Source organism: Channa argus, chromosome 15 (assembly GCF_033026475.1).
Source record: "Channa argus isolate prfri chromosome 15, Channa argus male v1.0, whole genome shotgun sequence".
Taxonomy (NCBI): domain Eukaryota; kingdom Metazoa; phylum Chordata; class Actinopteri; order Anabantiformes; family Channidae; genus Channa; species Channa argus.
This window is the reverse complement of record NC_090211.1, coordinates 5,926,498-5,954,494: the sequence shown is the minus strand read 5'-3', so window position 1 is coordinate 5,954,494 and position 27,997 is coordinate 5,926,498. Positions and strand designations below refer to the sequence as shown.

Below are 27,997 nucleotides of genomic sequence, written 5' to 3'. Positions count from 1 at the left end.
CATTTTTCTCTAATAAGTCTTACCAAAACCTTTCTCGAATCTTAACCACATATGTGACTAACTAAACACAACTGTCAAAATGTTGAAAACCTTTTAATAATTCAACAATTTGGTCAATAATAATAAAATTTTAGTCACAAAACTGTGTTTTACTCTGTGTACATTATATAAGCTGAATAGAATTTCTGCATTGTACTGGAAAAAAAGAAGATAGTGCTGGTATGGATTTAAATGGATGGTGCTAGTATAGATTTCAAGATTTTTATTTTTGTACTTTACATTAGTAATACACAAAATTTTGATTTTATTTTCATATTCTTTGTTCCCTGAATGTATAGAATTTACTATTATGGATTTTGCCAGAAATTGTTGTAATGCAACCTATTTTATGGTTGCTTTTACTGATATCATCAATACTCCTACTCAAAGAGAAATAAACATCTTGGGGCTACAGCCCATCCAAGCTGTCATTGAGTGAGAGACAGGGTACAAGCTGGACAGGTCTCCAGTCTATCTAGGGGCCTACAAAGAGAGACATACGGAGACAGAAAACCACTCATAAATATTATCTCACTTTGAATTTGACGGCAGCAACACATCTCAAAAAAGTTGGAACAGGGGCAACAAAAGGTTGGAAAAGTATTTTCAGCAAATCAAAATACAAATGGATTGTTCCTCAGTGGAAAATTTTGAAGACTTTTGAAGATCCCACCATCTACAGTATTTAATAAAATCAAAAGATTCAGAGAATCAGGAGGAATCTCTGTGTGCAAGGAAAAAGACCTAAGGTCAAAACTGGATGCACTAAATCTTCGGGCCCTCGGATGACACTGGATTAAAAACAGGCATGATTCTCTACTGGACATCACTGCATGGGTTCAGAAACATCACTGTCACAGTTTGCTGTGAAATCCACAAATGTAAGTTAAAGCTGTATCATGCAAAAAGAAGAAGCCATATGTGAACACGATCCAGAAACACCACTGTGTTCTCTGGGCCAAAGCTCGTTTAAAATGGCCTGAGGCAAAATGGAAAACTGTTCTGTGGTCAGATGAATCAAATTAGAAATTTCTTTTTAAACCATGAACTCCGTGTCCTGTGGACTACAGTACATAAAGGATTTAGCAACAAATGCTCCCATCCAGACGTTGTTTCTTTCAGGGACATTCTTGCATATTTCAGCAAGACAATGCTAAACCAAATACTGCATCCATCACAAAAGTATGGCGTCGCAGGAGAAGACTCCAGGTGCTGAACTGGCCTGCTTGCAGTCCAGACCTTTCACCAATAGAAAACATTTGGTGCATCATAAAACAAGAAAATCCAGCAGCGAAGGGCCAGGAGTGTTGAGCAGCTAAAATCCTGCATAAGACAAGAATGTGACAAGAATATTTCTCTCCTAAAACTCTCTCGTTTACAGTCAGTCATCAAATTCAAAATGAGCTAATACTTCCCATGAAATGGTAAAATTTCTTAGTTTCAACATCTGATATGTTGTTTAAGTTCTATTGTGAATAAAATATCGATGAGATTTGTAAGCGATTGCATTCAGTTTATGTTTAAACATCCTCACAACTTTTTTGGAATTGGGGATGAACAATTTCTTAGAATTTATAGGCTCAAAGCACTGCAATTTGAACACATGCAAACAGACAAAACCCAAGCAAATATACAAGGCACAGCATTAAGAAACCGCTGCAAAAAGCCACAACACAACCAAATGATGAAAAGCGCTGAAAATAGAGAAAAGGGCTAAAGCTACAGAACAATGGAAATCGGCTTCAGGAGCAACGTCACTTTTTCAGTGTCCCCTGGAAACATTACGATGACAGTAGTCTACAAGCGTTCCCAGGGACACTAAAAAGAGGAGGATATTTAGATTTGTAAAGGGATTTTCAATTGCTCCCTGAGCCATTTCCGTTGTGTTGTGGCATTTGCAGTGCGTTTCTTAACTTAGTTGGTAAATGGTAAATGGTCTGCACTTATATGGGTTTTCTACCTATTGGCACTCAAATGCCTTTAAACTGACTGTTACTCACCCAATCACAGTCACAATCATACACACTCACACACCAATGGTGGAGCCTCTATGCAGCTGGCAGACGCTCACTGGGAGCAACTAAGTTGGGGTTCAGTGTCTTGTTCAAGGACACTTTGACATCTAGGAACCAAGATTAAACCAACAACTGTGGGATTGGTGGAAAACCGATCTACCTTCCTGCACCACAGTCGCCCCAAAAATGTGGAAACGCTTCACGAATTTGCGTGTCATCCATGCGAAGGGTCCATGCTAATCTTCTCTGTATCGTATTATTTTTGTATTAATATACTTTTAAAATAAATTACAGTAGATGCACTGTAAAATAAAAGTAAAATATTGCCAATGATATTCTTTACAGAGCCTAAATATTTCTTGTTAGAAATATGCTAAATTGTCATAGTGAGAAAATGCCTGAAAAGAGACATTGGACATTAAAAAACCCACACAAAACATCCACAAGGACACAAGAAAAGACCACAGGCAAATAGCAAATGACCAATAAAAAAATTCATTATTACAGGGAAGAAAACATCAACGCCAAAAACGGACTCAAACATGATGGTTTCATTTGCATTGGCTTTGTGTCTCTTTCAGTCTGAAGACCAACTAATGATGGGTGGGGGGCTTTTAATTGTATGTGTCCAGGGTTTAATTTTTTTCATAGATCCATGGTTATAACTTGTGTATTATTGGATAACCCCATGTAAAGTCTATCAAAATCCAATCCGGTCTGCTAAACACTTGTACTGCAAACGCTGCAAACAAGGATAATAATTTGTTACAAATACTTTGTTGTGATGCAAAATTTATTGTGAAAGCACTGGATTGTCAAGCAAAGATCCAAGTTTGATTCCAGAGTTCTGTGGTTTTGTTAAGGCAAGAAAAACAGAAAGAGAAAGATAATGTATATGTTTAAAAGTGATAATGCGTTTTATGTAAAATTACATGTGTTAATGAAATGTTACATTTTCCTGTATTACACCAGCCATCAATCTTCCTCTGACCCTAACTAGCTGCTGTAACTGCTTAAACACAACCATAAAATACGTTAATAAAGCTGTAATTATACAAACTGGACATTGTACTGCATATATTATATATATACTGCAGATATTTTAAGGTTAAACATTTTGGCAGACAAAAATACATTGTCTGATAATATTTTATTGATACATTCAGTATCACATATTTGCAACTTTCAATTAAGTTACATGTTAACATATTCTCATTATGTCTGCAGGAAAAATTATGTAGTTGAAATTCCTTTTTCCAGGGATAATAATCGAGTTTGCAGTTGAACGTAATTTTTAGGGGGAGACAGGGTTGCAAACAAATTGATGCCCACTTCATAATGCAGTATATATGATTTACCTTCTTTATACATCAAAATACTAATGTTTAACAGGAAATCTGGTTCATGAGTGCAACCATTTATTGAAAACATGAATGTACAAATTAAATATTCACTTGATGATAGCCCATTATTTTGGCAGCATCATATATCCCCTAAAACATTCTTATTGTTGCAATTTATAGTTTTACCAATAGAAAGAGGTAGACAATAGATGGAAGTTTTGGGGGGTACTATGCCTACAGTAGTTCTGTTTCTTACTCTGTCCTTCTTCGCCACTATTTTTCTGATTTTGACAATTATCACATCTAGTTCCTTTGAGATATAGTTTATGCCAAACCTTTCGGCCTTTTGACAGCTTACAAAAAACGATGTCTGGTTAGACAATAATGAGGCCCCCCCCAAAAATCAAAGTGTCCTAATACTGTGTATGTTTTCAGGCATGGCTCTCACCTTTACTGCAGCTGTTGATGTAATACTTCAGTCCCTCAGGTGAAGTGTGACTCCTCCATCCTGGGGGAAGAGGCTGACTTTTAGTCTCCTCTTCGGGTGCAGCAGAGCTCTTAGCCACTGACTTCTGTCACAATCAACCAAGAATTTCACCTTCAAGTAAATTAAGTATATTTCTAGGTATCTGGTTCCTGTAAATTATTAAAGCTTGACATTCCAGACGAATATATATTTATTCTACAACCCATTAAACAGGCACTGCACTTCTTCATTTAAATAATTGTCTGATTTCAAAAACAATTTGGTGGCAGAGGGTGAATATGAAATCACCTACTTTTATATTTTTAAATAATGTGATAAGCTATTACTTTAGAGAGTTTTCACTTAAATATGAAATACTCTTTTTTTGTAAAGTTGGTCACAAAAGCCAAATCAAATTGATCATAAGCACAAGAAAATATATCTGCTGGATTTTTGTATAGTATTCACTACATAACATGGCTATTATTAATAATAATTGAGGGCTAAGTTAATGGATAGCTTTATATATCGTGAGTAAGGGACCATTGGGTAAAGTTTATAATGTGATGCTGTCTCATTAATGTTTATGTAGAATTTCCACTAACTCACACAAACAGTAAATGTAAGAGTCATGAGAGCATCTGCAATAAGTGAATTTAATATCACAAAAAACTCATTTTGTTTTTCTGTGCTGCTCAGTTATTAAATAATGGTGTTATTCATATAGAGAAATATGATCCTCTAAATGGATAAATAATGACAAAGGCTTGCTTCACCTTATCAGCAGTCCCCAGGAGCCTCCACCACCATGAAGCCATATTATCCAGGCTGAACTCTAAGCACAATGGGCCAGAAATTACTGCACTGTGCTTTACAAGAGAAAAGTCATTTTTAATCTGCAGGGATCGCCAGCCAGCTTTTCATTTTCAGATGCAGTGGTGCATTCAGATCTGTCTGCTGAATCTGACAAAAAGCCTGCTGAACTTCAGGACAGTGCACTCCAATCAGACATCTGAGCTGAGGTGGCTGGATGTGATCAGACAAATATATATATATATATATATATATATATATATATATATATATATATATATATATGGGGAGATTATTGGCTGGATCATAAGTGACTCATAGCATCATGTTCTGTTGCTGGCATAGGCAGCAGGGCAGAGTGGGTGGATAAAGCCGATTGATGTTTAACATTAAAGGATCTTTGCTATCGCTGCTCCTCCTTTTTATGCTTGCTGGGAGCGAGGATAGCTTTAGCTGTGTTGTGCTACAGTGTTGAATGCACACTGAGCGGATGTTTACTGGACCAAAAAGATACGTGACCATCTGACAACTGTAAGGTTGTCTCCTTGATAATTAAATTACATAACAGATTGTTGTCATTGCCTTTGAAAAATGTCACCCTCACCCTTATTGTCTACTTTACTAGTTAAACTAGTACAACTTCCTGTATTGGTTGAGAGCTATAGATATGAGTTAAAAATAATTGACCTGAACATAATTTGTAGGAGACAAGGTTAAACTTGCATTCATTAAAAACATTAAGTAATAATTTCACACACAGGGTTAGAAATTCCCTGCATTGTGAAATTATTAATCTAAAGGTTGAAAGATAAACCCTTATCATGAGATTTTATCATCATCCACTGATCTCCTTCTAGTAATTTCACATGTAATTTCAGATTTCACATGTCCTCTGGCTGGCAAGGAGAAAAACAGATATGTATTTCTCAAATGTCACAGTACTCTGGAGTAGTGTTATCAATGTAACCCAAAAATCAGGAACTCCACTCTACTTGTGTTAGCTCACTTTTCTCTGAATAGGAAAAAGACAGGCTGTGTCCGACCCCTGAAGAAGGGAGTATGCCTGCCACTACTTTACTGAGATACTGTTTATTTGTGAGGATTGATATGGGAGAAGGAAATAAAGGATGGACAGGATATATGAACTTTCTTATGGAAAAAAGGGCTGAAGAGCCACATTTTTTAACCATATTAAGGGAGTTATACCATTTATATGCTGTGATGAAGTAAAACAAGGGTGGTTTCATCTTTTATTGCAAACTGCAGTAACTTACAGACAATCAAGCCGAAAACTATGACAAGAAACATTTCATGGCAAGAAAGTGTTCTTATTATCATAAATCTATTTTAAACTTTTAATCTGAATGCACAGTATAAACGATTTGAAATTATCTAAAGAGAAAAGCTTCAGTGTATAATTTTACACGGTTCAGAAAAAAGCTTAACGCACACTTTTTCACATGGTTTGTTTCTGTGCCCTGAGGCAGCTGCTGAGTTTCAAACAGCAGCAATTATAAAAAACAATAGGAAGCCTTAGAGAGGAGTGTACAGTCACTACATACCGGATGCTGATTTAAAAAAAAAAGGAAACAAAGTAGATCAGACGGATTAGACCAATCCAATGCTGAGCTAAAATATATATGCAAAAACAATAACTCTGAAACATACATGTATTAAAAAGGTTTAAGAGTTTTTTAGTTTTAGTTATTCTATATTTAAAGTAAAACTCAAATCACTAAAATTACCACCTTGCGGTTGTATGCCTTGACTCATCAAGTTGACGTTTACATGCAGTTCTGTTTAGATTAATATTCTAATCAGTTCATCCAATATTTTTGTTTTTGAAATTCCCTCCAGATGTCATTAGGATATAGTGTTTAAAGGCACATAGATAAATTGTGTTGACTAGAACAGATGTGAAGTCCCACTGACTTTGACCTTTGTCCCTCGACTAGGAAAATAGAGTCATAAGGATTTTGTGCCCACAGTAGCTGGTGCTAAAGCTGACTCAACAAAGAAAAAGCGGCAAATACTTACATACGTACAAATGATTTTAAATTATTATTTATTTCTGTATTATTAATACATTTGCAATGATTTCAAACAAACATCTTTCATGTTATCATTATGGGGTATTTTTGTAGATTTATGAATAATGAATTTAATTCATTTTGGAATAAGGCTGTAACATAACAAAATGTGGAAAAAGTTAAGTGCTGTGCTGCATGCACTGTATGAAGCACCACCCCACCACTTTCTGGATGCACTGATTAACAAAATCCCAAAGTTCGTAGTTGTAAATTAACCGCTTTGCATTCATCAGAATGTTTTTACTAGTAAAAAGGGTTGTAGTAGTAAAAGATTTGTGCATTTGGACAATAAATTTGTATTTGTGAAATCAAGGATGAGGCTGTGTGAATAAAATCATGTGCAGATACAAAGTTAGCATCCACATTTCACACAGTGTGAAATTAAAGGCCAATCACAAAGCATAGTCAAACTGTCCAATCAGTCCCATTGCATGTCCTTAGAAGTGCAGTCTATTTATTCCATTATGTGAAAGAATCAAGGTGATAAGGCTACATCTTACCTTTAAAATAAATTATACATTTCAATAGCAATAAATGTGAATAAATTATTAGCAGCCTACAGCTACGCTAGCGGGTAAAGACTGCACTAAAAAAGGCTACTATCACCAATACTCACAAACAATGGCAAAAGCCTGCCAGTAAGGTTCATTGTCTTTGTTCAGTGTTCAGCATGTTCAGCTGATTTTTATGTAGTTTTGACAAAGATATGCACTAAGTTGTATATTTAACAGAGTAAAGATCAACTTGTCTGTGCTCTGTGTTAGTGTCACCAATATACAGTATGTTTGTCACCCAGACAAATTACCACAGACTAACACTCATTTCCGTGATGCCATACATTGGTACTAATAACCAGACTGATGCTGATTTAGCTACTGCGATATCACCAGTTTAGCCAGGATCATTTATTGATCTTGTTCTAAAGCAAAGTCACGGATGAAAGAAAAAAAAGACTTATGGCAATAATGGCATAAAAAAACTGATATTTCAAGGAACTTTTTCCAATATTGCAGCTGTTAAGTTATTCAGCAAAGTCAGTAGGACTATAAAAGTTGTACAAAATTTCACAGATTCACAGAATCTTGAAAACCACAAAACATAAAACTTTCTTATGCCTCTTACATCATTTTCTGTACTACATTTCTTTCTTGTCTTGTAAACAAAAAACATACTGTATTTCACATCCAGTGTCTTCATCACAAATAGTTATGAATTAAACAATAGCTGCTGTAGTGATGTGAGGTTAAATATAAATTATATATTACACAATTAATTTTAAATAGGTTACAATATAAAGCAGAAAAGATTAAAAAAAGAGGGGTCTAATAAGTCGGTATGTCTTTATGAAAAGTCTCCACCTATACTTATATCTTAAATTCTACTGTCTAGAATTACTCCACTTGTTATATTGTATATGTTATATATACATAAGTCAATTAAATGAACTTCTTACCATGCTGCTACGCTGTTGTGCTGAGGAATAGTTCAGTCAACCAGCCCCTGGAATCATGAATGAGGAGAGAGAAGGGATTATTGGATCTCATTACCCTCCAAAATGATCCAAAGCCTGCAGGGTCACAGCTAACAGCACAGAGGGAAGGAAGAGACACTGAATATCTTTCAGGCTAAGCCCCTTTTTTCCATTTCTAGAAAATAAAAGACCTGGCAAAGAGACATGCCTTGGTTTTGATTAGTGGAAGACATTTTCTGTGAGTCTTTGTTGAGAAGAAATGTCCAGTGGTTCTGGCTCTGTGTTGGGAAACACAAAAGAGGACACTGTCAGACAGATCTGTGATGTACTGAGACACAACAAGAAGCTTTCTGTCTTGCCAGCTTGTTCTCTTCTGCTAAAGTGAATTGACTCTGCATATATATGAGTGTCAGTCTAGTCATAGTCGGCCAGAACAGATGAGGTCTGTCTCTCTCAGGAGAATTAGGACACTTGTGATCACACTGCAGTGCTGGCCCAGTCCTTTAGGGTCCTTTACAGTTTAGTTTGCAATGTGCAGATGTTCAGGAAAAAAATGTAAGATATTTAAGTGAAAACAAAAAACAAAATTTAAATCCATCCATCAATTATCTTTCACCACTTATCCTATGTGGGTCGCGAGGGGGCTGGAGCCTATCCCAGCTGTCAGTGGGCAAGAGACGGGGTACACCCTGGACAGATCGCGTGTATCGCAGGGCCACAGAGAGACATATACCAACAGACACACATTCAGACCTACTGTATGGGCAATTTCAGATTCAGCAATCATTCTTACATGCATGTTTTTGGACTATGGGAGGAAAGCGGAGTACCCATAGGAAACCCACGCAAGCACTGAGAGAACATCCAAATTCCACACAGAAAGGCCACAGCCGGCCAGGGTGTGAACCTCAAAATTTAAATTCACCCCCGATTCAAAAGACTTTGGGACGATGTGTAAAATGTAAATTAAAACAGAATGCAATGATTTGCACTGATCTCATAAACCTGCATTTTGTTCACATTTGAAAGTAAACCATTTATCAGATGTTGAAACTGAGCCATTTTCATCATTTCCTGGAAAATATTAGCTCATTTTGAACAGGGACAACAAAAGGCTGGAAAAGTAACTGTTGCAAATCAAAAACAAAATGAGGAGCATTTGACAGCTAACAGCTCAGTAACATGACTTGGTATAAAAGGAGCCTTTCAGAGAGACAGAGCCTCTCGACTGTAAAGATGGGCAGAGGTTCACAGTCTCAGAAAAAGTTCCTCGACGTAAAATTGTAAAGACTTTGAAGATCCCACTATCTACATCTAATTCGGAGAATCAGCAGGTAGATAATATCAGCAGGAGATAATATTTAATTCATAGCAGTTTTAATGTTATAGCTACAGTAAATCAACTAAGATCATAAGCATAGAGTAACTGTGTAGTTGTTTGTCTTCTACATTACGTAGCTGGGGTTTGGGTTCATAACTGCAAATGTAACATGGCATAATGTCTACGCCTTCAGCTGAACCCAGACAATAAACCTTAAATTAGACCCTAAAGTATTTATATGCATTATAAATATGAAGCTATATGTTATATGAAGCTACAGAACCGTGAGTATGAGGGGGTGGTCTGGATATTTTTATTCCTTTTAATCCAGACTATTAATCCTTCCACCTTCATGGGCTCCAAATAGACCAGACACCAAACTTTTTTTCAGCGTGATGCCTTATGCTCACTGCTGGCTGCATGCTTCTTGCGACAAGCTCCTCAAACCTCTGCACATCCTCTGTACTTACGCAGCCCAATTATGGCTGTTTTACAGACCCAGCACCTGCGTCTCAAATGTTCATACAATTCAGTTTGTGTATAGTGGACCACAGCTCCCATGACAGCATTGGAGATTGTTGCTGACAGCATGACCATGTCCACGGAGGAGCTTGTGCATGGGTTGCCAAATTTAACATGTTGCAGCAGCTGACAAAGATCCAAGGCATGCTAAGATAAATGATTCAGCACAGCATTACAGTTTTTTATATTTCCTCCAATTCATCTAATGGGTTTACATTTGGTTCATCAGTCACCAAATCACAACATTAAATCAGTATGTTAGCTATTATGTCCCGCTATGTTTGTCCCGCTAGAGATTTGATGCTATTTAGTTTACAACTCCATTTTTTACAATATATGAAGTACTCAATGTTTATAGTATTTGTTTCCACCTTTTTAGTTTGTATATATATGTCACACAGAATTATGTTTCATAAATGAATCAAAATATTCTTTCCATGCTTCTCTTAACATGGTTTGTCTCCTCATTCTGTCACCACAGAACAAAGTAGCTTTGTCCTAAGTAAAAGAGCCAAGAAAAGGAAAATATGCAAATGCACACTATTTTTGGTGCAGTGTCATTTTTTTTGTGTTTGTGTTGTTGATCAAAATACTGAATGTCTCTCTGGAAAGTGAAATCCTGAAAAAGATCTAATATTAATGGCCTTTTCATCTTCTTGACACAAATGGGCTGTTTGAAACAGCCACATACTGACTGACTTCATTTTATTCTCACTTTCAGAGAAAACTCAACAAACCTGTGTCAGGTCTGTCAGAATTTGGATGTTTATCACTTTAGTTTATCTCTTTCACTCTGACTGAACATTCCCACTTTAAACGCTATAGCATCACTTGATTTACCTCCATTATGCGTGGAAATGCATCACTCACTAATCTAGGAATCAACTTTCCGGCCTCCTGTGCCGTGACCTTCAAACTTTCCCTGAACAAAACTCATCATTGTGGCATCCACACGTGATCAAGTTTCATGTACTGCTGAAAAGTTTTGCAATTGTCGAAGCATTTTAAGGAAAAGTGAGGAGCTACAACGGAGATTAAAGACTCCCTTTGAAGTGAAACCCTAACCTGCTTGCAAAGTCACTCAGGCACTTCTGTCCCTTGTCCTCACCTTGCTGTGACATTACAGCTACATCACATGATAACTGATAACAAAAGCTTCACTCCGAGCTGTGATTGGTGGACAAGAATAACGAATACACTTTTCACATTGAACTGTTGATTTTGGATTGTGGCTTCAGTTTCATTGTTAAAACAACTGTTTACTTTGGATCATTGGTTCAGTGTCAACTGTATCCCCCTCAGGCTTTGATGGCCTTTATTTCCGTCCAGCTGCCTCCAATAATCCTCTATAAGGAATATGATCAATCCTCTTCAAATCCACTTTTAAAGGTTGTCTGCTTGTTCGTGTCCGGGCATTAATCACCTCTGTCTGCTGTATACACTGAAATAGCAGTTTAAGACCCTGAAAACAAGTTGGATAATCAGGGGGAATATTCACCTTACTCCAATGTGAATGTGAATGAGCTCTTGGAGATCATATAAATAACCTATAGCTTTATTTCGACCTTGTTTATAATGTAGCATTGCTGCAGTTGATCTTTCTTAATTTGCAGGACTTTTGTTGGAAGTCAGCATTGAGGTTTGTCAATTTCAGATGAAACACAGACATCAGAATAAAAAATATATAAAAAATATAAATGCAGCAAATGTCATGCAGGAAATTCTGTGTCTAAAACCAGACTTTTTTGAAATATGACAAATCACTGACAATCAAAAACCGAGTCAAGGTTTATGCAATTTCAGTAAGTATAGGGTTTTTAAGAGAAGTCATAGGAATCAAGTGTCCGTTCCTTTTTTCTGTGCAGCTGAGGATTATCTACTAAACCATAGACTGCTCTGTCATTGTGTGGTTAACACAACAATGTGACATAACTTGGCTAAAACTCACCATTGATCAGCAGCAAAGGTGGTAAAAATATGATGTGTATACAGATCTCCAACAGGGATTCAAATTGGAAAATTATCCATTATGTCAATACCAAATGGGCAATTTGTAATTTCAAAATGAGTAGCACTAGAAAGGGCTGAATCTGCAGCCTTTGTAAAGACCACCAACTGACAGTGGGGGTCATTGTTGAATGTACAATAAGAATGTCAGGATAATGTATTATAGAGAAACGTATTAACCATGGTATTATTTTAAATGCCTATCTATGTTCCAATGAATATTGTTACTACTACAACATGTAATTTACTTTAAATTAACTTTTTTTGACTCACATAGCTTTACTGCACTTTAATTTTAATTTTTGACTTTAATTCTACTTAATCTTACTATTTTAAAATCTAATTTGTGTATTATGTCTATTATTATCATCATCTGGTTTCTTTAATTTCATGTATTTATGCTTTTTACATTTTAGTAAAGCACATTGTTGTTGCCGAATAGCCACGCAGATAAAAGTGTTTCAAATAATAAATGCGTCTTATATTTTCCTCTCCATTATACATTTTATAACTAAATACAAAAATGTGACTTCAGTCAGTATTGTTTAACTGTGTCATTCACAGTTTGAGAAGCTATATATAACTGTGCAGCATCTTGTGCTTAATCCGTGATCCATCCTTATCCATGAGGTGCAACAGGTTTGTGTAGCTCACTGACGGCATGCCCATGTAAAGGAAGGAGGCTTCACACCAAGGTCAATGATGACGTATAAAAGGCGCAGTGGTAATGTTTTTTATGGTTAGTGTGATCAAGAACTCCACAATCTTCTGGAGACTGCGCAGGATTTTTCTCTGTGTTTGTACTTTTAAAAACATCTGTTGCAAAATTAGGTCCAAGTCTATTTTGTGGTACACAGCATTGCAATAAGTGGGTGAGTATTGTGACTTTTGGATTTGATTTCAACCATTAAATACCTGTGAAAGTATTTAAAAGATGCTGTAAGTGTTTGTCTTTGATTCAGGAAGACACAATGAGCACAGATGGGGAAATGGCAATCTTTGGACCTGCTGCCCAGTTCCTCCGCAAGTCTGAAAAGGAGAGGATGGAGGCTCAGTCTCGCCCGTTCGACAGCAAGACAGCGTGCTTCATCAGCGATGAGAGAGAGATCTATGTCAAGGCTGAGATCCAGGACAAGGCGGACGGCAGAGTCACTGTTAATACCATCGATGACAAAGTAGGCGAAGTAAAGGGTTACACTGATACAATGACCTTTTATTAGGCACTGACCACAGCCTGTGAGTGTGTCTTCTCTGTTATATAGGACGCCTGACCAGGAATTTATTGCAGTGTGATGGAGAACAATTTTACACAGCCTCAGAGTGTCTGTCTTTAAAAACTGCAATAAAAAACTTTCAGAATTGTATTAGTTTGGTTTTCAACAGAGAATCTCCCCTGAAGCACTAAATGTTTCTTCTGCAAGAGAAATATTTTGCAACAATATCTGAGAGACTAGTAAAAACTAAACTTTGTCTACTTTCTGAAAGTGCTTTATACTTCCAGCATCATAGTCTGTTTCACTTTGGGCATTATTTGTGTTTCTGTTTCCTAGACTTTAACCGTCAGGGATGACCAAGTGTTTCCCATGAATCCCCCCAAGTTTGATAAGATTGAGGACATGGTGATGATGACACACCTCCATGAGCCTGCAGTGCTTTTTAACCTCAAGGAGCGTTACGCAGCGTGGATGATCTATGTAAGTCTGTCAGCAGATATGAATCAGAAAGACAAATGCTGAAATTAAAAGAGAGAAGCCTTCATAATGAATATTAGAGATCATTTCATATATTTTTAAAACTGTTTCACAGTGAAGCAGATCACCACAGTAAATTAAGAGACTCTTAAGAATAACTGATAACATAACTATTTGGGTTGAATGTTTGACTTCTGAACATTTTAAAATGTTATGCAGCACCAACAGAGGAAACTGAGTGAGGTTGACTGGTTATAGTAAATGTGATACCTTAGACTTAAGGCAGTAGGTCAGGATTGGTGTTTGGGACAACGAAGCAGAGGGTTTTCACACATTAAGTATTTACAACACATATCAATCAAATCAATTCACCTTAGTGGAATGACAAAGGCAAACAGAGAACATTTACGAATGAATTATGACAGAGAACAGAGCTATGTTTAGTTATATGCAAGCTGTAGCTGAGTGATGACAAAATAAAATGTAGATTTTTTTCAGCCTTGGAGCCAATAATTTTACTTTCATTCAACATATTTAAAACATTTTATTATGTGGATTTAATGGGCAATTACAGTGTAGCTGCAATAATAAACTTGATTGACTTGCAAAGCTGGAATTATTATGAATGTTTAAAAAAATACATACTATACATCACTATAGACTTCTTCATTTCTATCAGTGTATGTGTTAATATGCAAAATTAAAATATTGCTTGTTTCACACATATTTTCCCACTTTGATGATTTAAAAGTGCATCTGCTTGCCTTTTCCATGCAGACCTACTCTGGGCTCTTCTGTGTGACTGTGAACCCTTACAAATGGCTGCCAGTTTACAACCCAGAGGTGGTGCAGGCCTACAGAGGGAAGAAGAGGATGGAAGTTCCACCTCACATCTTTGCCTTGTCTGATAATGCCTATCAGTTCATGCTGACTGGTACATGTCCTGTCTTAAGTCAATGTAATGGAACAATTTGAATTTCTGTTCCATGTAACCGAAATGTTTTTTTTTGTTTCTCAGATCGTGAAAATCAGTCCATACTTATAACGTAAGTTTATATCTAATGACAGACTTCTGACAGGTGAAATAGGCAAATGTTAAATTATGTGTTTTTTGTTTAGTGGAGAATCTGGTGCAGGCAAGACTGTCAACACCAAACGTGTGATTCAGTATTTTGCCACAATCGCTGTTTCTTCAGATAAGAAAAAAGAGAACAACAGTAAAATGCAGGTGGGTTAACATTGTTTTTTGACAGGCTGTGCAGTGGAGTCAGTCCCTTGTTTGTCAGAGAGCAATGGATACGGCCTGATTGTTACATTTATTTTTCTACAGGGGACTCTGGAGGATCAAATCATCCAAGCTAACCCTCTGCTGGAAGCTTTTGGCAATGCCAAGACTGTGAGGAATGACAATTCCTCTCGATTTGTGAGTTAGCCTGAGGGACTTTATTTTGATTTACATTTAGCAGGGATTTGTTTAACACCAACAGAAAGCTGTCACTTCTTTTTGTTTTTAGGGTAAATTCATCAGAATACACTTTGGGACAACTGGAAAACTGGCTTCTGCAGATATTGAAACATGTAGGTTTATTAAATCTTTCACAATATGCTGCGTGTATGCTGCAATTTGCTGCATAACTAATATTTTTTTTTACTCATCTTTTGAAAGATTTGCTTGAAAAATCAAGAGTGACATTTCAGCTGGTGGCCGAGAGGAGCTATCACATCTTTTATCAGCTTACCTGCAACAAGAAACCTGAACTTATTGGTAATCTGATGGTCCTTTGTTGACTTTTTTAATCATTTAGGCATAGACATTCAAGCTAAAAAGATTTTTATTAGATTTTTTTTTTATCCTCAGATCTGCTGCTTATCACCACCAATCCCTATGACTTTGCCTTCATCAGTCAGGGAGAAATTAGTGTCAAAAGCCTAAATGATGCAGAAGAGTTAATGGCCACAGACGTGAGTTCTCTCCTACTTTCTACCTAGTTGCTTTATATGTAACTTTGTTTAATTTCTGGCATGTTTTTCTGTAACAGGAAGCCTTTGATATTCTGGGTTTCACAGCTGAAGAAAAGATGTCCATTTACAAGTTGATTGGTGCTGTGATGCATTATGGGAACATGAAGTTCAAGCAGAAACAGCGCGAGGAGCAGGCAGAGCCTGATGGCACTGAGGGTGAGGACCATCTATCACTGCCGTTTCTGTCATGTACAGTAAAAAAGGTTCAAAAGAGGTAGTTGTTTCTTTTTTTGTAGAGGCTGACAAGGCAGCATATCTGATGGGTCTGAACTCTGCTGATCTGCTGAAGAACCTTTGTTATCCTAGAGTGAAAGTTGGAAATGAGTATGTCACTAAAGGACAGAATGTGCAGCAGGTAATTCTGCAATGTAAAACTTTTATCCACTTTTGTATTCCCCTGCAAATGTTGCAACTATTAAAAACAGGTCTTTATCCTTTTGTGAAAGGTGTACAACTCTATTGGTGCCCTGGCAAAATCAGTGTATGAGAAGATGTTTTTGTGGATGGTCATGCGAATCAACCAGCAGCTGGATACGAAACAACCCAGACAACACTTCATTGGAGTTCTCGATATCGCTGGCTTTGAGATCTTTGATGTAAGTGCATAAAGCCTGTATTGTATTTATTCCAAAGTCTCATTAAATTATTTATGTTTATTCAAAGATAATCTCCACTGTTTATCTTCAGTACAACAGCATGGAGCAACTCTGCATTAATTTCACTAATGAAAAGCTGCAACAGTTTTTCAATCACCATATGTTTGTATTGGAGCAAGAAGAATACAGAAAAGAAGGCATTGAATGGGAGTTCATTGACTTTGGTATGGATCTGGCTGCCTGCATTGAGCTCATTGAAAAGGTACAGGCTACATCAAATTAAATGTACATATACACATAATTAAATAGAATTAATTTAACTTTCATATAGTTATTGTTAAATATGAACAAGAATGGTTTGTTTTCTAGCCAATGGGCATCTTCTCCATCCTTGAGGAGGAGTGCATGTTCCCAAAATCAACAGACACCTCGTTCAAGAACAAACTCTATGACCAACATCTTGGAAAGAACAACTGCTTCTTGAAACCCAAACCAATCAAAGGGAAGCCTGAAGCTCACTTCACACTGGTGCACTATGCAGGAAATGTGGACTACAACATCACTGGTTGGCTGGAGAAGAACAAAGACCCCTTGAACGAGTCTGTGGTGCAGCTTTACCAAAAGTCATCAGTCAAAATATTGGGCATGTTCTATGCAAACTTCTCTGGATCAAATGGTAAAAGAAGAATCTATTTGTTAAAAGAAGACCTCGTGTTTGCATGTTAGTTTGTCTTAGTGATACAATTTAATGCATCAAAATGTAGACGCAGCTGCAGGAGGAACAAAGAAAGGATCCAAGAAGAAGGGAGCATCTTTCCAAACGGTGTCAGCTTTGTTCAGAGTAAGACAGATGGTCAATCTATTAAAAACCTACTGAACCTACTTGAAGCTAAAAGGTTGTATTGTAAAACATTTATGGGCTGATGAGAGCTGATAATTACCCATTGAATGGTTTGATAACTTCCTGATCCCATACCAGGCTAGTTATTTTCTTCAGCTTTATGCTAACCGCAGCTAATTGGAAACAAGATTGGAACCAGTCTAAATGTATCTCCCCCAAAAAGCAATTAAGCAAAACATCAAACTATTATTTTGAATAAAAAATTATGTTTACATATCAGCAATAGAAACAATACTCACAAAAACAAGTACAAGTTATACATTCACAAGTAAATATTTTACAGGAGAATCTTGGGAAGCTAATGACCAATCTGAGAACAACTCATCCTCATTTTGTGCGATGCTTGATACCAAATGAGACAAAAACACCAGGTAGTTTTTAATACTATTCTTCTTTTTGCATGTGTACAACATGGCTAAAAAAATAATAATTGCTATCATCACAGGTATAATGGAAAATCATCTTGTTATTCACCAACTACGTTGCAACGGTGTGTTGGAGGGCATTCGAATTTGCAGAAAAGGATTTCCAAGCAGAATTCTCTATGGGGACTTCAAGCAGAGGTAAATAAAAGCTTTGTCTGAATATTTTATAAGGTTTGTTCTTTTATTCAGTCAGACATATTATTCCTCTTACAGATACAGGATTCTTAATGTCAGTGCTGTTCCTGAGGGGCAGTTTATGGATAACAAAAAAGCTGCAGAAAAACTACTGGGCTCAATCGATGTGGATAGCACACAGTACAAGTTTGGACACACAAAGGTTTTTATTTGTCAGGAGACATTGTTAAATGGCAGAGATATCTGAAATGAATGAGGTTCAAACCTCACTTGCTTATATTCCAGGTATTTTTTAAAGCTGGTCTGCTGGGTGCTTTGGAGGAAATGAGAGATGAACGGTTAGCCCAGGTTGTGACGTCCACTCAGGCTCTGTGCCGTGGATACCTCATCCGTTTGGAATACCAGAAGATGATTGCCAGAAAGTAAAGATATTTACTGCTTTAAAGCTGTTTGCCTTTGCTGCCTTTGTGGCTGCCTGATAGAATAATTTGAAACGGTTAAATTTTTTTATATTATACAATAATGTAGATTATACAAAATTATAAAACAGACTGAATACTTAAAACTAAACTGACTGGAGTTTTATTTTGAAAGGGAGGCAATCTACACCATTCAGTATAACCTCCGTTCATTCATGAACGTGAAACACTGGCCATGGATGAAGCTTTACTTTAAGCTCAAACCTCTTCTGAAGAGCGCCGAGGCCGAGAAGGAAATGGCACAAATGAAGGTGGATTTTACAAAACTCAAGGAAGACTTGGCCAAATCAGAAAACCGAAGGAAGGAACTTGAAGAGAAAATGGTCTCTATTGTACAAGAGAAGAATGACCTCGTACTTCAAGTCCAGGCTGTAAGTTTTACTACGGAGATGTTCACTATATTTGGATTAATATTGTTTAAGCGTCTATCTCTAATTTTTATACAAAAACCTGATATCAGGAGGCAGATAACCTGCTGGATGCAGAGGAGAAATGTGAAGGATTGATCAAAAGCAAAATACAGCTCGAAGCCAAGCTGAAGGAGGTAACAGAGAGACTGGAAGATGAGGAGGAGGTAAACGCTGAACTGACCGCCAAGAAACGAAAGCTTGAGGATGCGTGCGCTGAACTGAAGAAGGACATCGACGACTTAGAGCTCACCTTAGCCAAAGTGGAGAAGGACAAACACGCTGCTGAAAACAAGGTATTATTAAATCCAAATGCTGATCTATATATGACCATATCTAAATGTTGGTGGAGAATTGTCACATAAGTTCTTGATAATGCCTGTAGGTGAAAAACCTGACTGAAGAAATCATGAGCCAAGATGAGAACATTACTAAGCTGTCCAAAGAGAAGAAAGCCCTGCAGGATGCTCATCAGCAAACACTGGATGACCTGCAGTCAGAGGAGGATAAAGTCAACGCTCTGATCAAAGCTAAAACCAAACTAGATCAGCAGGTAGACGAGGTGAGAAACTAAAAGATAGAGTAAGTGCTGAAAAAGTGCTGCTAAAATTAAGATGCATATGACAACAAGGCTTGTCCTTTTAGCTGGAGAGCTCACTGGAAAGCGAGAAGAAGGTTCGTATGGACCTGGAGAGAACTAAGAGGAAGCTTGAGGGTGACATGAAACTTGCTCAAGAGTCCATAATGGATCTGGAAAATGAAAAGCAGCAGCTGGATGAAAAGCTAAAAAAGTATGTTTTCTCTAGAAAAGCTGGTACCAATAATGTTTTAATGATTAAACTCAACATTTACCAGCTTTCAATTTTGTAGTAACTGATTGTAAAACACAGTTGCCTACTATTCCTGCACTTTATGGCAGGACTACCTGATTAAAAATATTTTTTAGATTAAATATTAAAAAATCATGTCTTAATTTATAAGCCTATAGCACTCATATTTGACAATGTTAACAACTGTCTAAATACCCAAGATTAAAAAAAAAAAAACAACATTTAATTTCATTTTACAGGAAAGACTTTGAGTTGTCACAGCTGCTGGCAAAAATAGAAGATGAACAAGCCCTTGGTACTCAGCTACAGAAGAAAATCAAAGAGCTTCAGGTGAAGAATCAATTATTGGCTTAGCCATATGGATATATTTCAAAGATACATGTAAATCCTCTCACTGAGTTTCAGGTTTCAAAAAGGTTTCTATTACAACGATGTAATGTCCTAAACACAGGCCCGAATGGAGGAGCTGGAGGAAGAAATCGAGGCTGAGCGTTCAGCTCGAGCAAAAGTAGAAAAGCAAAGGTCTGATCTGTCCAGAGAGCTGGAGGAGATTACTGAAAGGTTAGAGGAGGCTGGAGGAGCCACTGCTGCTCAGGTTGAAAAAAACAAGAAGCGTGAAGCTGAATTCCTCAAACTACGCAGAGACCTGGAGGAGAGTTCTCTACAGCATGATGCCACCTCTGCTGCCCTGCGCAAGAAACATTTAGACAGCGTGGCTGAGCTCGGAGAACAGCTGGATAACGTGCAGAGGATCAGGCAGAAACTGGAGAAGGAGAAGAGCGAGTTGAAGCTAGAGCTGGACGATCTATCAAGCAATATGGAAAGCATGGCTAAAGCAAAGGTGGGTTCTCAAATTCATTGTGCTGCTTTATGTTCAGTTACGTATAATGAGATGACAAGTAAATACTTTGTTTTTCTAATTTAAAGATTCATTTAGAGAAAATGTGCCGTTCACTGGAAGATCAACTAAATGAGGTAAAAACCAAAGAGGAGGAGAATGAAAAATTAATAAATGACCTTTCTACCCAGAAAGCTCGACTGCAGATGGAAAATGGTGAGAAAAAACAATATCTGATCAATGAAAACAATATACAGATACAGTCAATGACAGTTCTACATTTTCTTAAACTTATTATTCAGCTGAAATGTCTCGTCACCTTGACGAAAAAGAATCCCTGATGTCACAGCTTTCTCGTGGAAAGCAAGCCTTTATTCAGCAGATTGAGGAACTGAAAAGGCTTTATGAGGAGGAGGTGAAGGTAAGGCCTGATTAAAGAGACAAACATGACAAAAGTGAAATAAAGTGTTTATGCTGAATATGTCATTTTCTTTCAGGCTAAAAATGCATTGGCTCATGGTTTGCACTCTGCTCGCCATGACTGTGAGCTGCTAAGAGAGCAGTATGAGGAGGAGCAGGAGGCCAAAGCTGAGCTCCACCGTTGTCTGTCCAAGGCAAACAGCGAGGTGGCTCATTGGAGAACCAAATACGAGACAGATGCCATACAACGCACTGAGGAGCTCGAGGAGGCAAAGTAAGATATCCCACATCAAATCAAAACAGGAAATAATTTCAATGGCTCCTCTGGTGTGTCCTGTTTTATGTTCCACAGGAAGAAGCTGGCAATGCGTCTGCAGGATGCAGAAGAAGCTGTGGAGGCTGTAAACTCTAAGTGCTCCTCTCTTGAGAAGACAAAACAGCGGCTGCAGGGAGAGGTGGAAGACTTGATGATGGATGTGGAGAGATCCAATGCTGCCGCAGCTGCCCTAGACAAGAAACAAAGAAATTATGACAAGGTTTAATCTTTAGATTTTTTAAGACTTCGTGCAGTTGGATTTTATTATAACTGAGAAGGTAGAATATTATCAAAACTACACAGGTGATTTTCCAAAAGTGTAAGTTTGAGGTGATTCAAACTGTATTGTGAATTGCTTTTAGATATTAATAGCGAAATGCCTGTTCCTGTAGGTTGAGGCTGAGTGGAAGCAGAAATATGAAGAAAGTCAGGCTGAGTTGGAGTCAGCTTTAAAAGAGGCGTGTTCTTTGGGAACTGAGAACTTCAAGATGAAGAATACCTTTGAGGAATGCGTGGAACAAGTGGAGACCTTGAAGCGGGAAAATAAAAACCTACAACGTATGTTAAGCGCTTTTTGTGCACAGCTAATTTCATTGCAGTTTAATGGTAAAATGCAGTGTTTCTTGTTTTGTTCTAGAGGAAATCACGGATCTGACTGAGCAGCTGGGAGAGACCAGCAAAACCATCTATGAGCTTGATAAATCGAAGAAACAGACTGAGCAGGAGAAGATGGAGGCCCAGTCTTCTCTGGAGGAGGCAGAAGTAAATAGAAGTAAAATCTCTCATATGTTTATTTTGTAAAATTGCATAGTGCATCACAACTTCGTATCACGTTTGTAACCAGGCCTCACTGGAGCATGAGGAATCCAAAATTCTCCGTGTCCAGCTGGAGCTGAACCAGGTCAAATCTGAGGCGGACAAGAGGATAGCTGAGAAGGAAGAAGAGATTGAACAGCTGAAAAGAAACAGTCAATACATCACCGACACAATGCAAAGTAATCTGGATGCCGAGGTTCGAAGCAGAAATGATGCCCTGAGAGTGAAGAAAAAGATGGAGGGAGACCTTAATGAGATGGAGATCCAGCTGAGTCACGCTAACAGGCAGGCGGCTGATGCTCAGAAACAGCTGAGAAACGTACAAGTTCAGCTCAAGGTACAATGTACAATGTTTTACTGTAAAGTTTACAACTTTACAGTAGAAAGGCACTGACCTTATTTGAATGTTTAGGAGGCTCAGATCCACCTCGATGACACTCTTAGGAGCAATGATGACATGAAAGAGCAGGTCGGAGTGACTGAGAGGAGAAGCAACCTCATGCAGGCTGAAATGGAGGAACTCCGAGCAGCTCTGGAGCAAACCGAGAGGAGCCGGAAGTTAGCTGAGCAAGAACTGCTCGACGCCAGCGAGCGTGTGCAGCTTCTTCATGCACAGGTTCAAATCTACTTATGTTTTCTTGAGCCACTGTGGATCTTGCTTTTTTAATAAAATCAATCTATGACTAAAATCACTAACATTTTGTTTTCCTTAACATTAATGTTGTGATTGTGATGACGCAGGCCAAGAACTTTTTGTTGTCACTTTTACACAAATACAATGAAATTCTTTGACACATCAGGGCTCATTTGCTTAATCTTCTCACTTCACCTGTGAAACACAAAATATGATGCAGGCACATTTAGCAGTGGTAAAGTTCTTAGAACTTAAGAGAAACGCATCTAAGATTTTTGCTAATTATTTGAAGAATATGTGACTCTAATGTTTTTCTTCTTCAGTTTATCCTGCAAGCTTGTGGTTGTCACAGCAGATCATGTGGTCCTCGTGTTGATTTTGGCTTAGGTTTTTAAGACCTTGCTGATTCAAACCTCTCCAATTTATACCAGGCTTGGGACAAGTGTTTAAATATGCACTGGCTTTCACAGTCTGGAGGTTCAGTGTTTTGCCCGGGGACTCTTTGATATGTGGCCAGGGCGATTCAGGGTCATCGTATTTTCGCACCCTTACGACAAACTAAATTGCCTCTTACAGAATACCAGTCTCCTCAACAGTCGGAAGAAGTTGGAGGCTGACCTCTCTCAGATACATGGTGAGATGGATGATATTGTTCAAGGGGCTAAGAATGCTGAGGAGAAAGCCAAGAAGGCAACCACAGATGTAAGTGTGCCTGCTGTGTAAATTTTGTTTTCGCCTGAAAATACTAACCATTAAAAAAAAAAAATTAGGTCGCCATGATGGCTGAAGAGTTAAAGAAAGAGCAGGACACAAATGCTCACTTGGAGAGGATGAAAAAGAACCTGGAGGTGACGGTGAAAGACCTGCAGCACCGTCTCGATGAGGCAGAGATCCTGGCCATGAAAGGTGGAAAGAAACAAATCCAAAAACTGGAAGCCAGGGTAATGTACTTAATCCTGTTTCATCTACATAATAAATAAAATCTGTCATATCAGTTAAACTTACTAGCTCTTTTTCAGGTGCGAGAGTTGGAGAATGAGCTGGAAGTGGAACAGAGACACGGATCAGACGCTGGGAAGGGTGTTCGTAAACTTGAACGCAAAATTAAGGACCTCAACTATCAGGTAAACCTGTTCCTTTTAATACAGAAGTGGTGCAAAACGTCAGAGGTCAATCATTTGTTCTATGTCATTGAATTAGTCTGAAGAAGACAAGAAAAACATTATAAGACTGCAGGAGCTGTTGGACAAACTCCAACTGAAGGTCAAAGCATACAAGAGACAGGCTGAAGAAGCTGTGAGTGATGTTTTTCTTAAGCTTTCACACTGAAAGACTGTAAACTGTGGCACCTGGAGAGTTTTATTAATCACTTACTCTGCATCTGGCAGGAAGAACAAGTCAACACCCATCTGACCAAGCTGAGGAAAGTGCAGCACGAGCTGGAGGAGGCTGTGGAGCGTGCTAATATCGCTGAGTCCCAGGTCAATAAGATGAAAGTGAAGAGTCGCCACATAGGCAAGGCGAGTCCGACAGCTTCTGGCAATATAATTGTTATACAAATATGCATATAAATATTAACTGTTAATTTACTTCCTATTTAACAGATCAAGGACAGTGGGGAATAGTCATTTGTGGCCATGAAGATACTGTAGTCTGCTGTGTCTCTTGAATGAACTAGTATACTAACTGTATTTCACATCTACGTCATGATTTATTCACTAAATATGTTTCTTTTGTTCTTTATTAAACATTTTTGTCAACATAGTACCAGAGGCCACCAAAGCAAGATTGCATTGCCCGATTTCTGTTAGTGGGAGTGTGTTTCCTTAATTGCATTAAAATCTGAAAAACAGCTATGCATCTTTCATCATTTTATGAGAGACAGGATCCACCACAAGTCATTAATTAGTTACCTTTACATTCATTCTTCAGTTAACAACATTAAAGCCAACTTACGACTGTCTGACGGCCACTAACAAAATGTGTAAATTAAAGAGACTTTCATTGGGAAGATTTACTGGAGTCTAACAGGAGGAAAATCTGAATGAACAATAATTATTTAGCCATAGAATAAAATAGACTCTACAAACCTGTGATCCTTGAGACAAAAATGATCTGCTGGACCCTCTTAACCCCATGTTCATCATGACTTTCTCTTCATTGAAAAAAAAGACACATCCCAGACACAAGTACTGATTTGAGTGAGGGTTGGAATTAATGCATCTGCTTCTGTGTCAGGAATCATTCATTGTATGACTAAACACCTTTCCTTCAATAGCAATCCTGTCTGCTGTGAGCTATGGGTATTGCGTGCTGTATTTATTATGTTTTTTCTGTCCCAAATAAAAGGCTTTTGCAATCATTGTTAAAAAGAATGGATGCGGTTGTTCTTGGTTTTGATTTTTGCTTCCATTAAATTCAAATTATTATCTGTTATAGTTGTTTTGTTTGTTTTTCTTGTTAATGTTATTTTTTTGCCAAAAAGCAACTAAAGGGGCCAAATGTGACAAGTAAGATTAAGTTGTAAATGTTAAAAAATAGCGTAACACCAACACAAGTAGAGAGGAGTTATAAATCTGGTAAGTGATAACTCCTTATAAATCTGACTAAGAAATGTCTGTTACATTGCAATAGAGAAGGATGCTAAAATAAACTAAAATAAGCTATAAATAAACAAGTTACTCAGTAACCAGTTTCCCTAAAAGAACAACATAATTTTAGGCCAATTAAATGTTTCATTATTTACTTATTGTTGCATAACATTATGCCATAGACCATGGGTGTAATTTCAAAATCAATTTTTGTTGCAGCCACTTTGGCAGAACTGTTTGTCTTTTACAAATATTAGTGAGTGTTTATATTAAAAGCTGTGGACATTGCCGGATGCTGGAATTAATCATTTGTTTTACATCTATGCATAATATTCATCTAAATAAGAAAAATAATGAGACTTTTTTCTGTATATATAAATGACTAACTCAATAGTAGCCAGATGTCACGTAAATACAGTGTTAGATTGCTTCCTCAAGCAAAAGAGCTCGCAGTCATGGTGAGCTGACTGCAAACTGCAAGCAAGAGCATTTGACAACAATGTGTCAGCATTTGCATTCAATCTATCATCTGAGTGAACTCTCTAATTTGTGTGGTGAATCCCTTCCTCTTGTCAATTGGGAAATGAAACTCTCTTTTCCAGTTGTCATGAAAATTCAGCTACAAAAACCACAATAAGAAACCATAAAGAGTTAACATGGTATAAGTATAAAATTTGTATAGAATTATAATAATAGAAAACATAAATACCATTCTGTTTGAAAACAAGCCCTCTCTTCCTAAATTCTCAGCTTTTCAAATTATTTTCTGAGGGCAAAAATGTTAACATAAATCCCAAACATGATTCACCCACACATTTTGCACATGATGGGTGTACATTACAAACTTTTTCATTTTCTCCACAGATTGCTGTTTGTCATTTTGCAGATCCATCAGGGATTCTTGTGTATGCTTCAGATTTCCCTCGAGCTTCCTCTTGACTCTTTTGAGATCCATGCAGACTTTCTTTTCTTGCTCCATTGACTCCTTAAGCTTCAAATCAACTTGCTCAAAGTTAATTGGGATGTTTAACAACCGCTGTCTGCATGGTATTGTCTACAGGAACTCATATCATCTACTTGCTGTTTAACCATAGATTTGGCTTTGGTCAGAGTGTTGACTTGCTTATTCTAACTGAAGAACATCCATTGGCTGCTGATGAGCCTCTTGAGCTTTTTTTTTCATAAATAAGTAAGGCATTGTATTTATCCTGACATTACATTCTCTATGGCTATTATCACATTCAACCAATGTATCAAGTTTTTTTTTCACTATCATGGAAAATTTTGATTATGGATAGGAATAACTACCACTGAGATATTCCTCTAACAGGCAAGCCAGTTCCAATAAAAAGATCTATTTCATCACAAACCTTGTTTTCAGGTGCATGCTGTTCTTTCTCAGCTTTAGCCAAGTTAAGCTCCATCGACTCAGCATTCATTTCCTCTCTGTCTTTAATCTCTCTGTCACCTCTTTAAGTTTGGCCTCGAGCTGGATTTTGCTTTTGCTGTAGCCTTCACATCTCTCCTCTGCATCACAAAGATTTTCTGAGACCAAAGAAAAATGCAGAAAACAACATTAACATATAATTATTTGAAAACATATTTTACTGAGGTGATTGGCTTTATTTTCCTATGACACTCACAGCTTGCACTCACAAAGCAGTTTTTTTTTCTCCTGCAATAGAGAAATCATTTTGTCTTCAAGCTCCCTTCTCTTGGCCTCCAACTTTGACAAATCCCCTTTCCTTTTGACAATGCCATTGGTTGCCACTTCCTTTTCAGGGTTTTGCTTTAGATGTGGCTTCATTTTAAAGAACAAATGAATGAATTGTCAGTTCTTAGTTATATTCCAGAATCCAAATGCAATCTCTGTTACTGATGAAGGAACAGTTCTTATCTGTTTACGTCATTAGTGATATTATTATAGTAATTTGGAGAATTCTTTTCTAATGGGATGACAATGGCACAAATCATGAATCTGAGTCACGAGAAAAGCTAGTTTTTCATCTCGCAGTTGTTCCAGTCTTAAGTAAACTAGCTTAGAAGAACCCTTTCTACAAAATTGGTTATTAACACTGCATCCAATCCATTATATTGAATCAATGTATTGCTTTTTAAAGATATTCTCAGTTGGACAAAGGCTCTTAGAATTTACCTTATGACACATTTGAACACATGCTTTTGTTGCCTTAAAACGATAATGTGCAGCACAGGAGGCTCATTGGGGTGGGTCATCCCCCCTTATTAAGATGGGTCCAGTTAAGTTTCTCCTTAACTGTTAAAATCCGGAATATAAATCAAAAAGATAAGTTAAAATAATAGACATTCACTACTGTAGTATAAACAGGATTTAGCTGGTAAAGAAAAACAGCTTAAAAAACTAGAATATACATTTAAACCATTACAAAAAAAAAGTATTGCCCCCAACCAGCTTTGGCTTAAGATCCTAGACCAGTGACTTTGTTTCACTATATTACACTGCCCCCATTCTCTGGTGTTTTCCATTTATGTTGACACCACCCAGGAGTCAATTTCTTCAAATACATTTCAATTTGTTCTCCTTTGTTTTGAAAGATGCATTATTTCTGCAACAATTATATTGATTTTAACCATTTGCATCAAATCAATAGCAAGTAAACATATTCATGATTAATAAGGCTCAAACTAAAACAAATAACAGCATCATCTTCAGTCTTCACGGTGACTTGGCCACCTTCTTTATTCTGAATGACACCTTTGATGTACAGCTTTGTTGGCATCCAGGACAAAGCAGGCTGATCACTGAAAACCAGTGGGAGAATGAGGCCCC

General features: G+C 37.4%; 3 protein-coding genes and 1 non-coding gene across 7 annotated transcripts in view; 1 reads left to right on the top strand and 3 right to left on the bottom strand.

The window, feature by feature from the left end:
- The window catches only part of gas7a (growth arrest-specific 7a), a 37,420-nt gene extending 29,067 nt beyond the window's left edge, over positions 1-8,353 (bottom strand). The window contains exons 1-2 of one of the 3 annotated variants that reach the window (XM_067477751.1): positions 8,220-8,353; positions 3,846-3,969 (exon numbers count right to left, since the gene is read on the bottom strand). In XM_067477751.1, coding sequence (XP_067333852.1) covers positions 3,846-3,969; positions 8,220-8,222 — 127 coding nt within the window. In that variant the 5' untranslated portion in view covers positions 8,223-8,353. Of the gene's footprint in view, positions 1-3,845; positions 3,970-4,639; positions 4,697-8,219 lie in introns of those variants that run through there. The other 2 variants (XM_067477752.1, XM_067477750.1) reach the window with 2 other exon arrangements.
- LOC137100655 (U6 spliceosomal RNA) lies at positions 2,237-2,342 on the bottom strand. The gene has a single exon (XR_010910960.1). It is a non-coding gene; the product is annotated as a U6 spliceosomal RNA (small nuclear RNA).
- Positions 8,354-13,058: 4,705 nt separating the features above from the next.
- On the top strand, positions 13,059-24,209 carry LOC137100120 (myosin-4-like). 2 transcript variants are annotated; one of them, XM_067477748.1, is made up of 38 exons: positions 13,059-13,271; positions 13,638-13,781; positions 14,556-14,712; positions 14,797-14,824; positions 14,898-15,006; positions 15,109-15,201; positions 15,293-15,356; positions 15,445-15,543; positions 15,637-15,740; positions 15,818-15,956; positions 16,037-16,155; positions 16,247-16,396; positions 16,488-16,658; positions 16,766-17,072; positions 17,173-17,237; positions 17,581-17,668; positions 17,743-17,860; positions 17,936-18,059; positions 18,143-18,279; positions 18,452-18,707; positions 18,797-19,039; positions 19,129-19,305; positions 19,389-19,534; positions 19,813-19,903; positions 20,025-20,414; positions 20,501-20,627; positions 20,714-20,832; positions 20,909-21,105; positions 21,184-21,367; positions 21,540-21,705; positions 21,785-21,909; positions 21,992-22,300; positions 22,376-22,579; positions 23,174-23,299; positions 23,368-23,538; positions 23,617-23,721; positions 23,798-23,893; positions 23,986-24,209. In XM_067477748.1, the coding sequence occupies exons 1-38, from the start codon at positions 13,059-13,061 to the stop codon at positions 24,166-24,168; spliced, it is 5,844 nt and encodes a 1,947-aa protein (XP_067333849.1). In that variant the 3' UTR covers positions 24,169-24,209. The 2 variants fall into 2 exon arrangements, with proteins under 2 accessions (XP_067333849.1, XP_067333847.1); XM_067477746.1 differs by having other exon boundaries at positions 17,161-17,237.
- A 1,496-nt stretch (positions 24,210-25,705) lies between these two features.
- On the bottom strand, positions 25,706-27,010 carry LOC137100083 (myosin-6-like; the record flags this gene model as incomplete). Its single annotated transcript, XM_067477714.1, is given in 7 exon segments — positions 25,706-25,807; positions 25,997-26,190; positions 26,253-26,314; positions 26,316-26,411; positions 26,542-26,641; positions 26,644-26,757; positions 26,848-27,010. Coding segments are annotated over 7 exon segments (831 nt in total), but the record flags the coding sequence as incomplete, so codon positions are not given.
- Between the last annotated feature and the right edge of the window lie 987 nt (positions 27,011-27,997).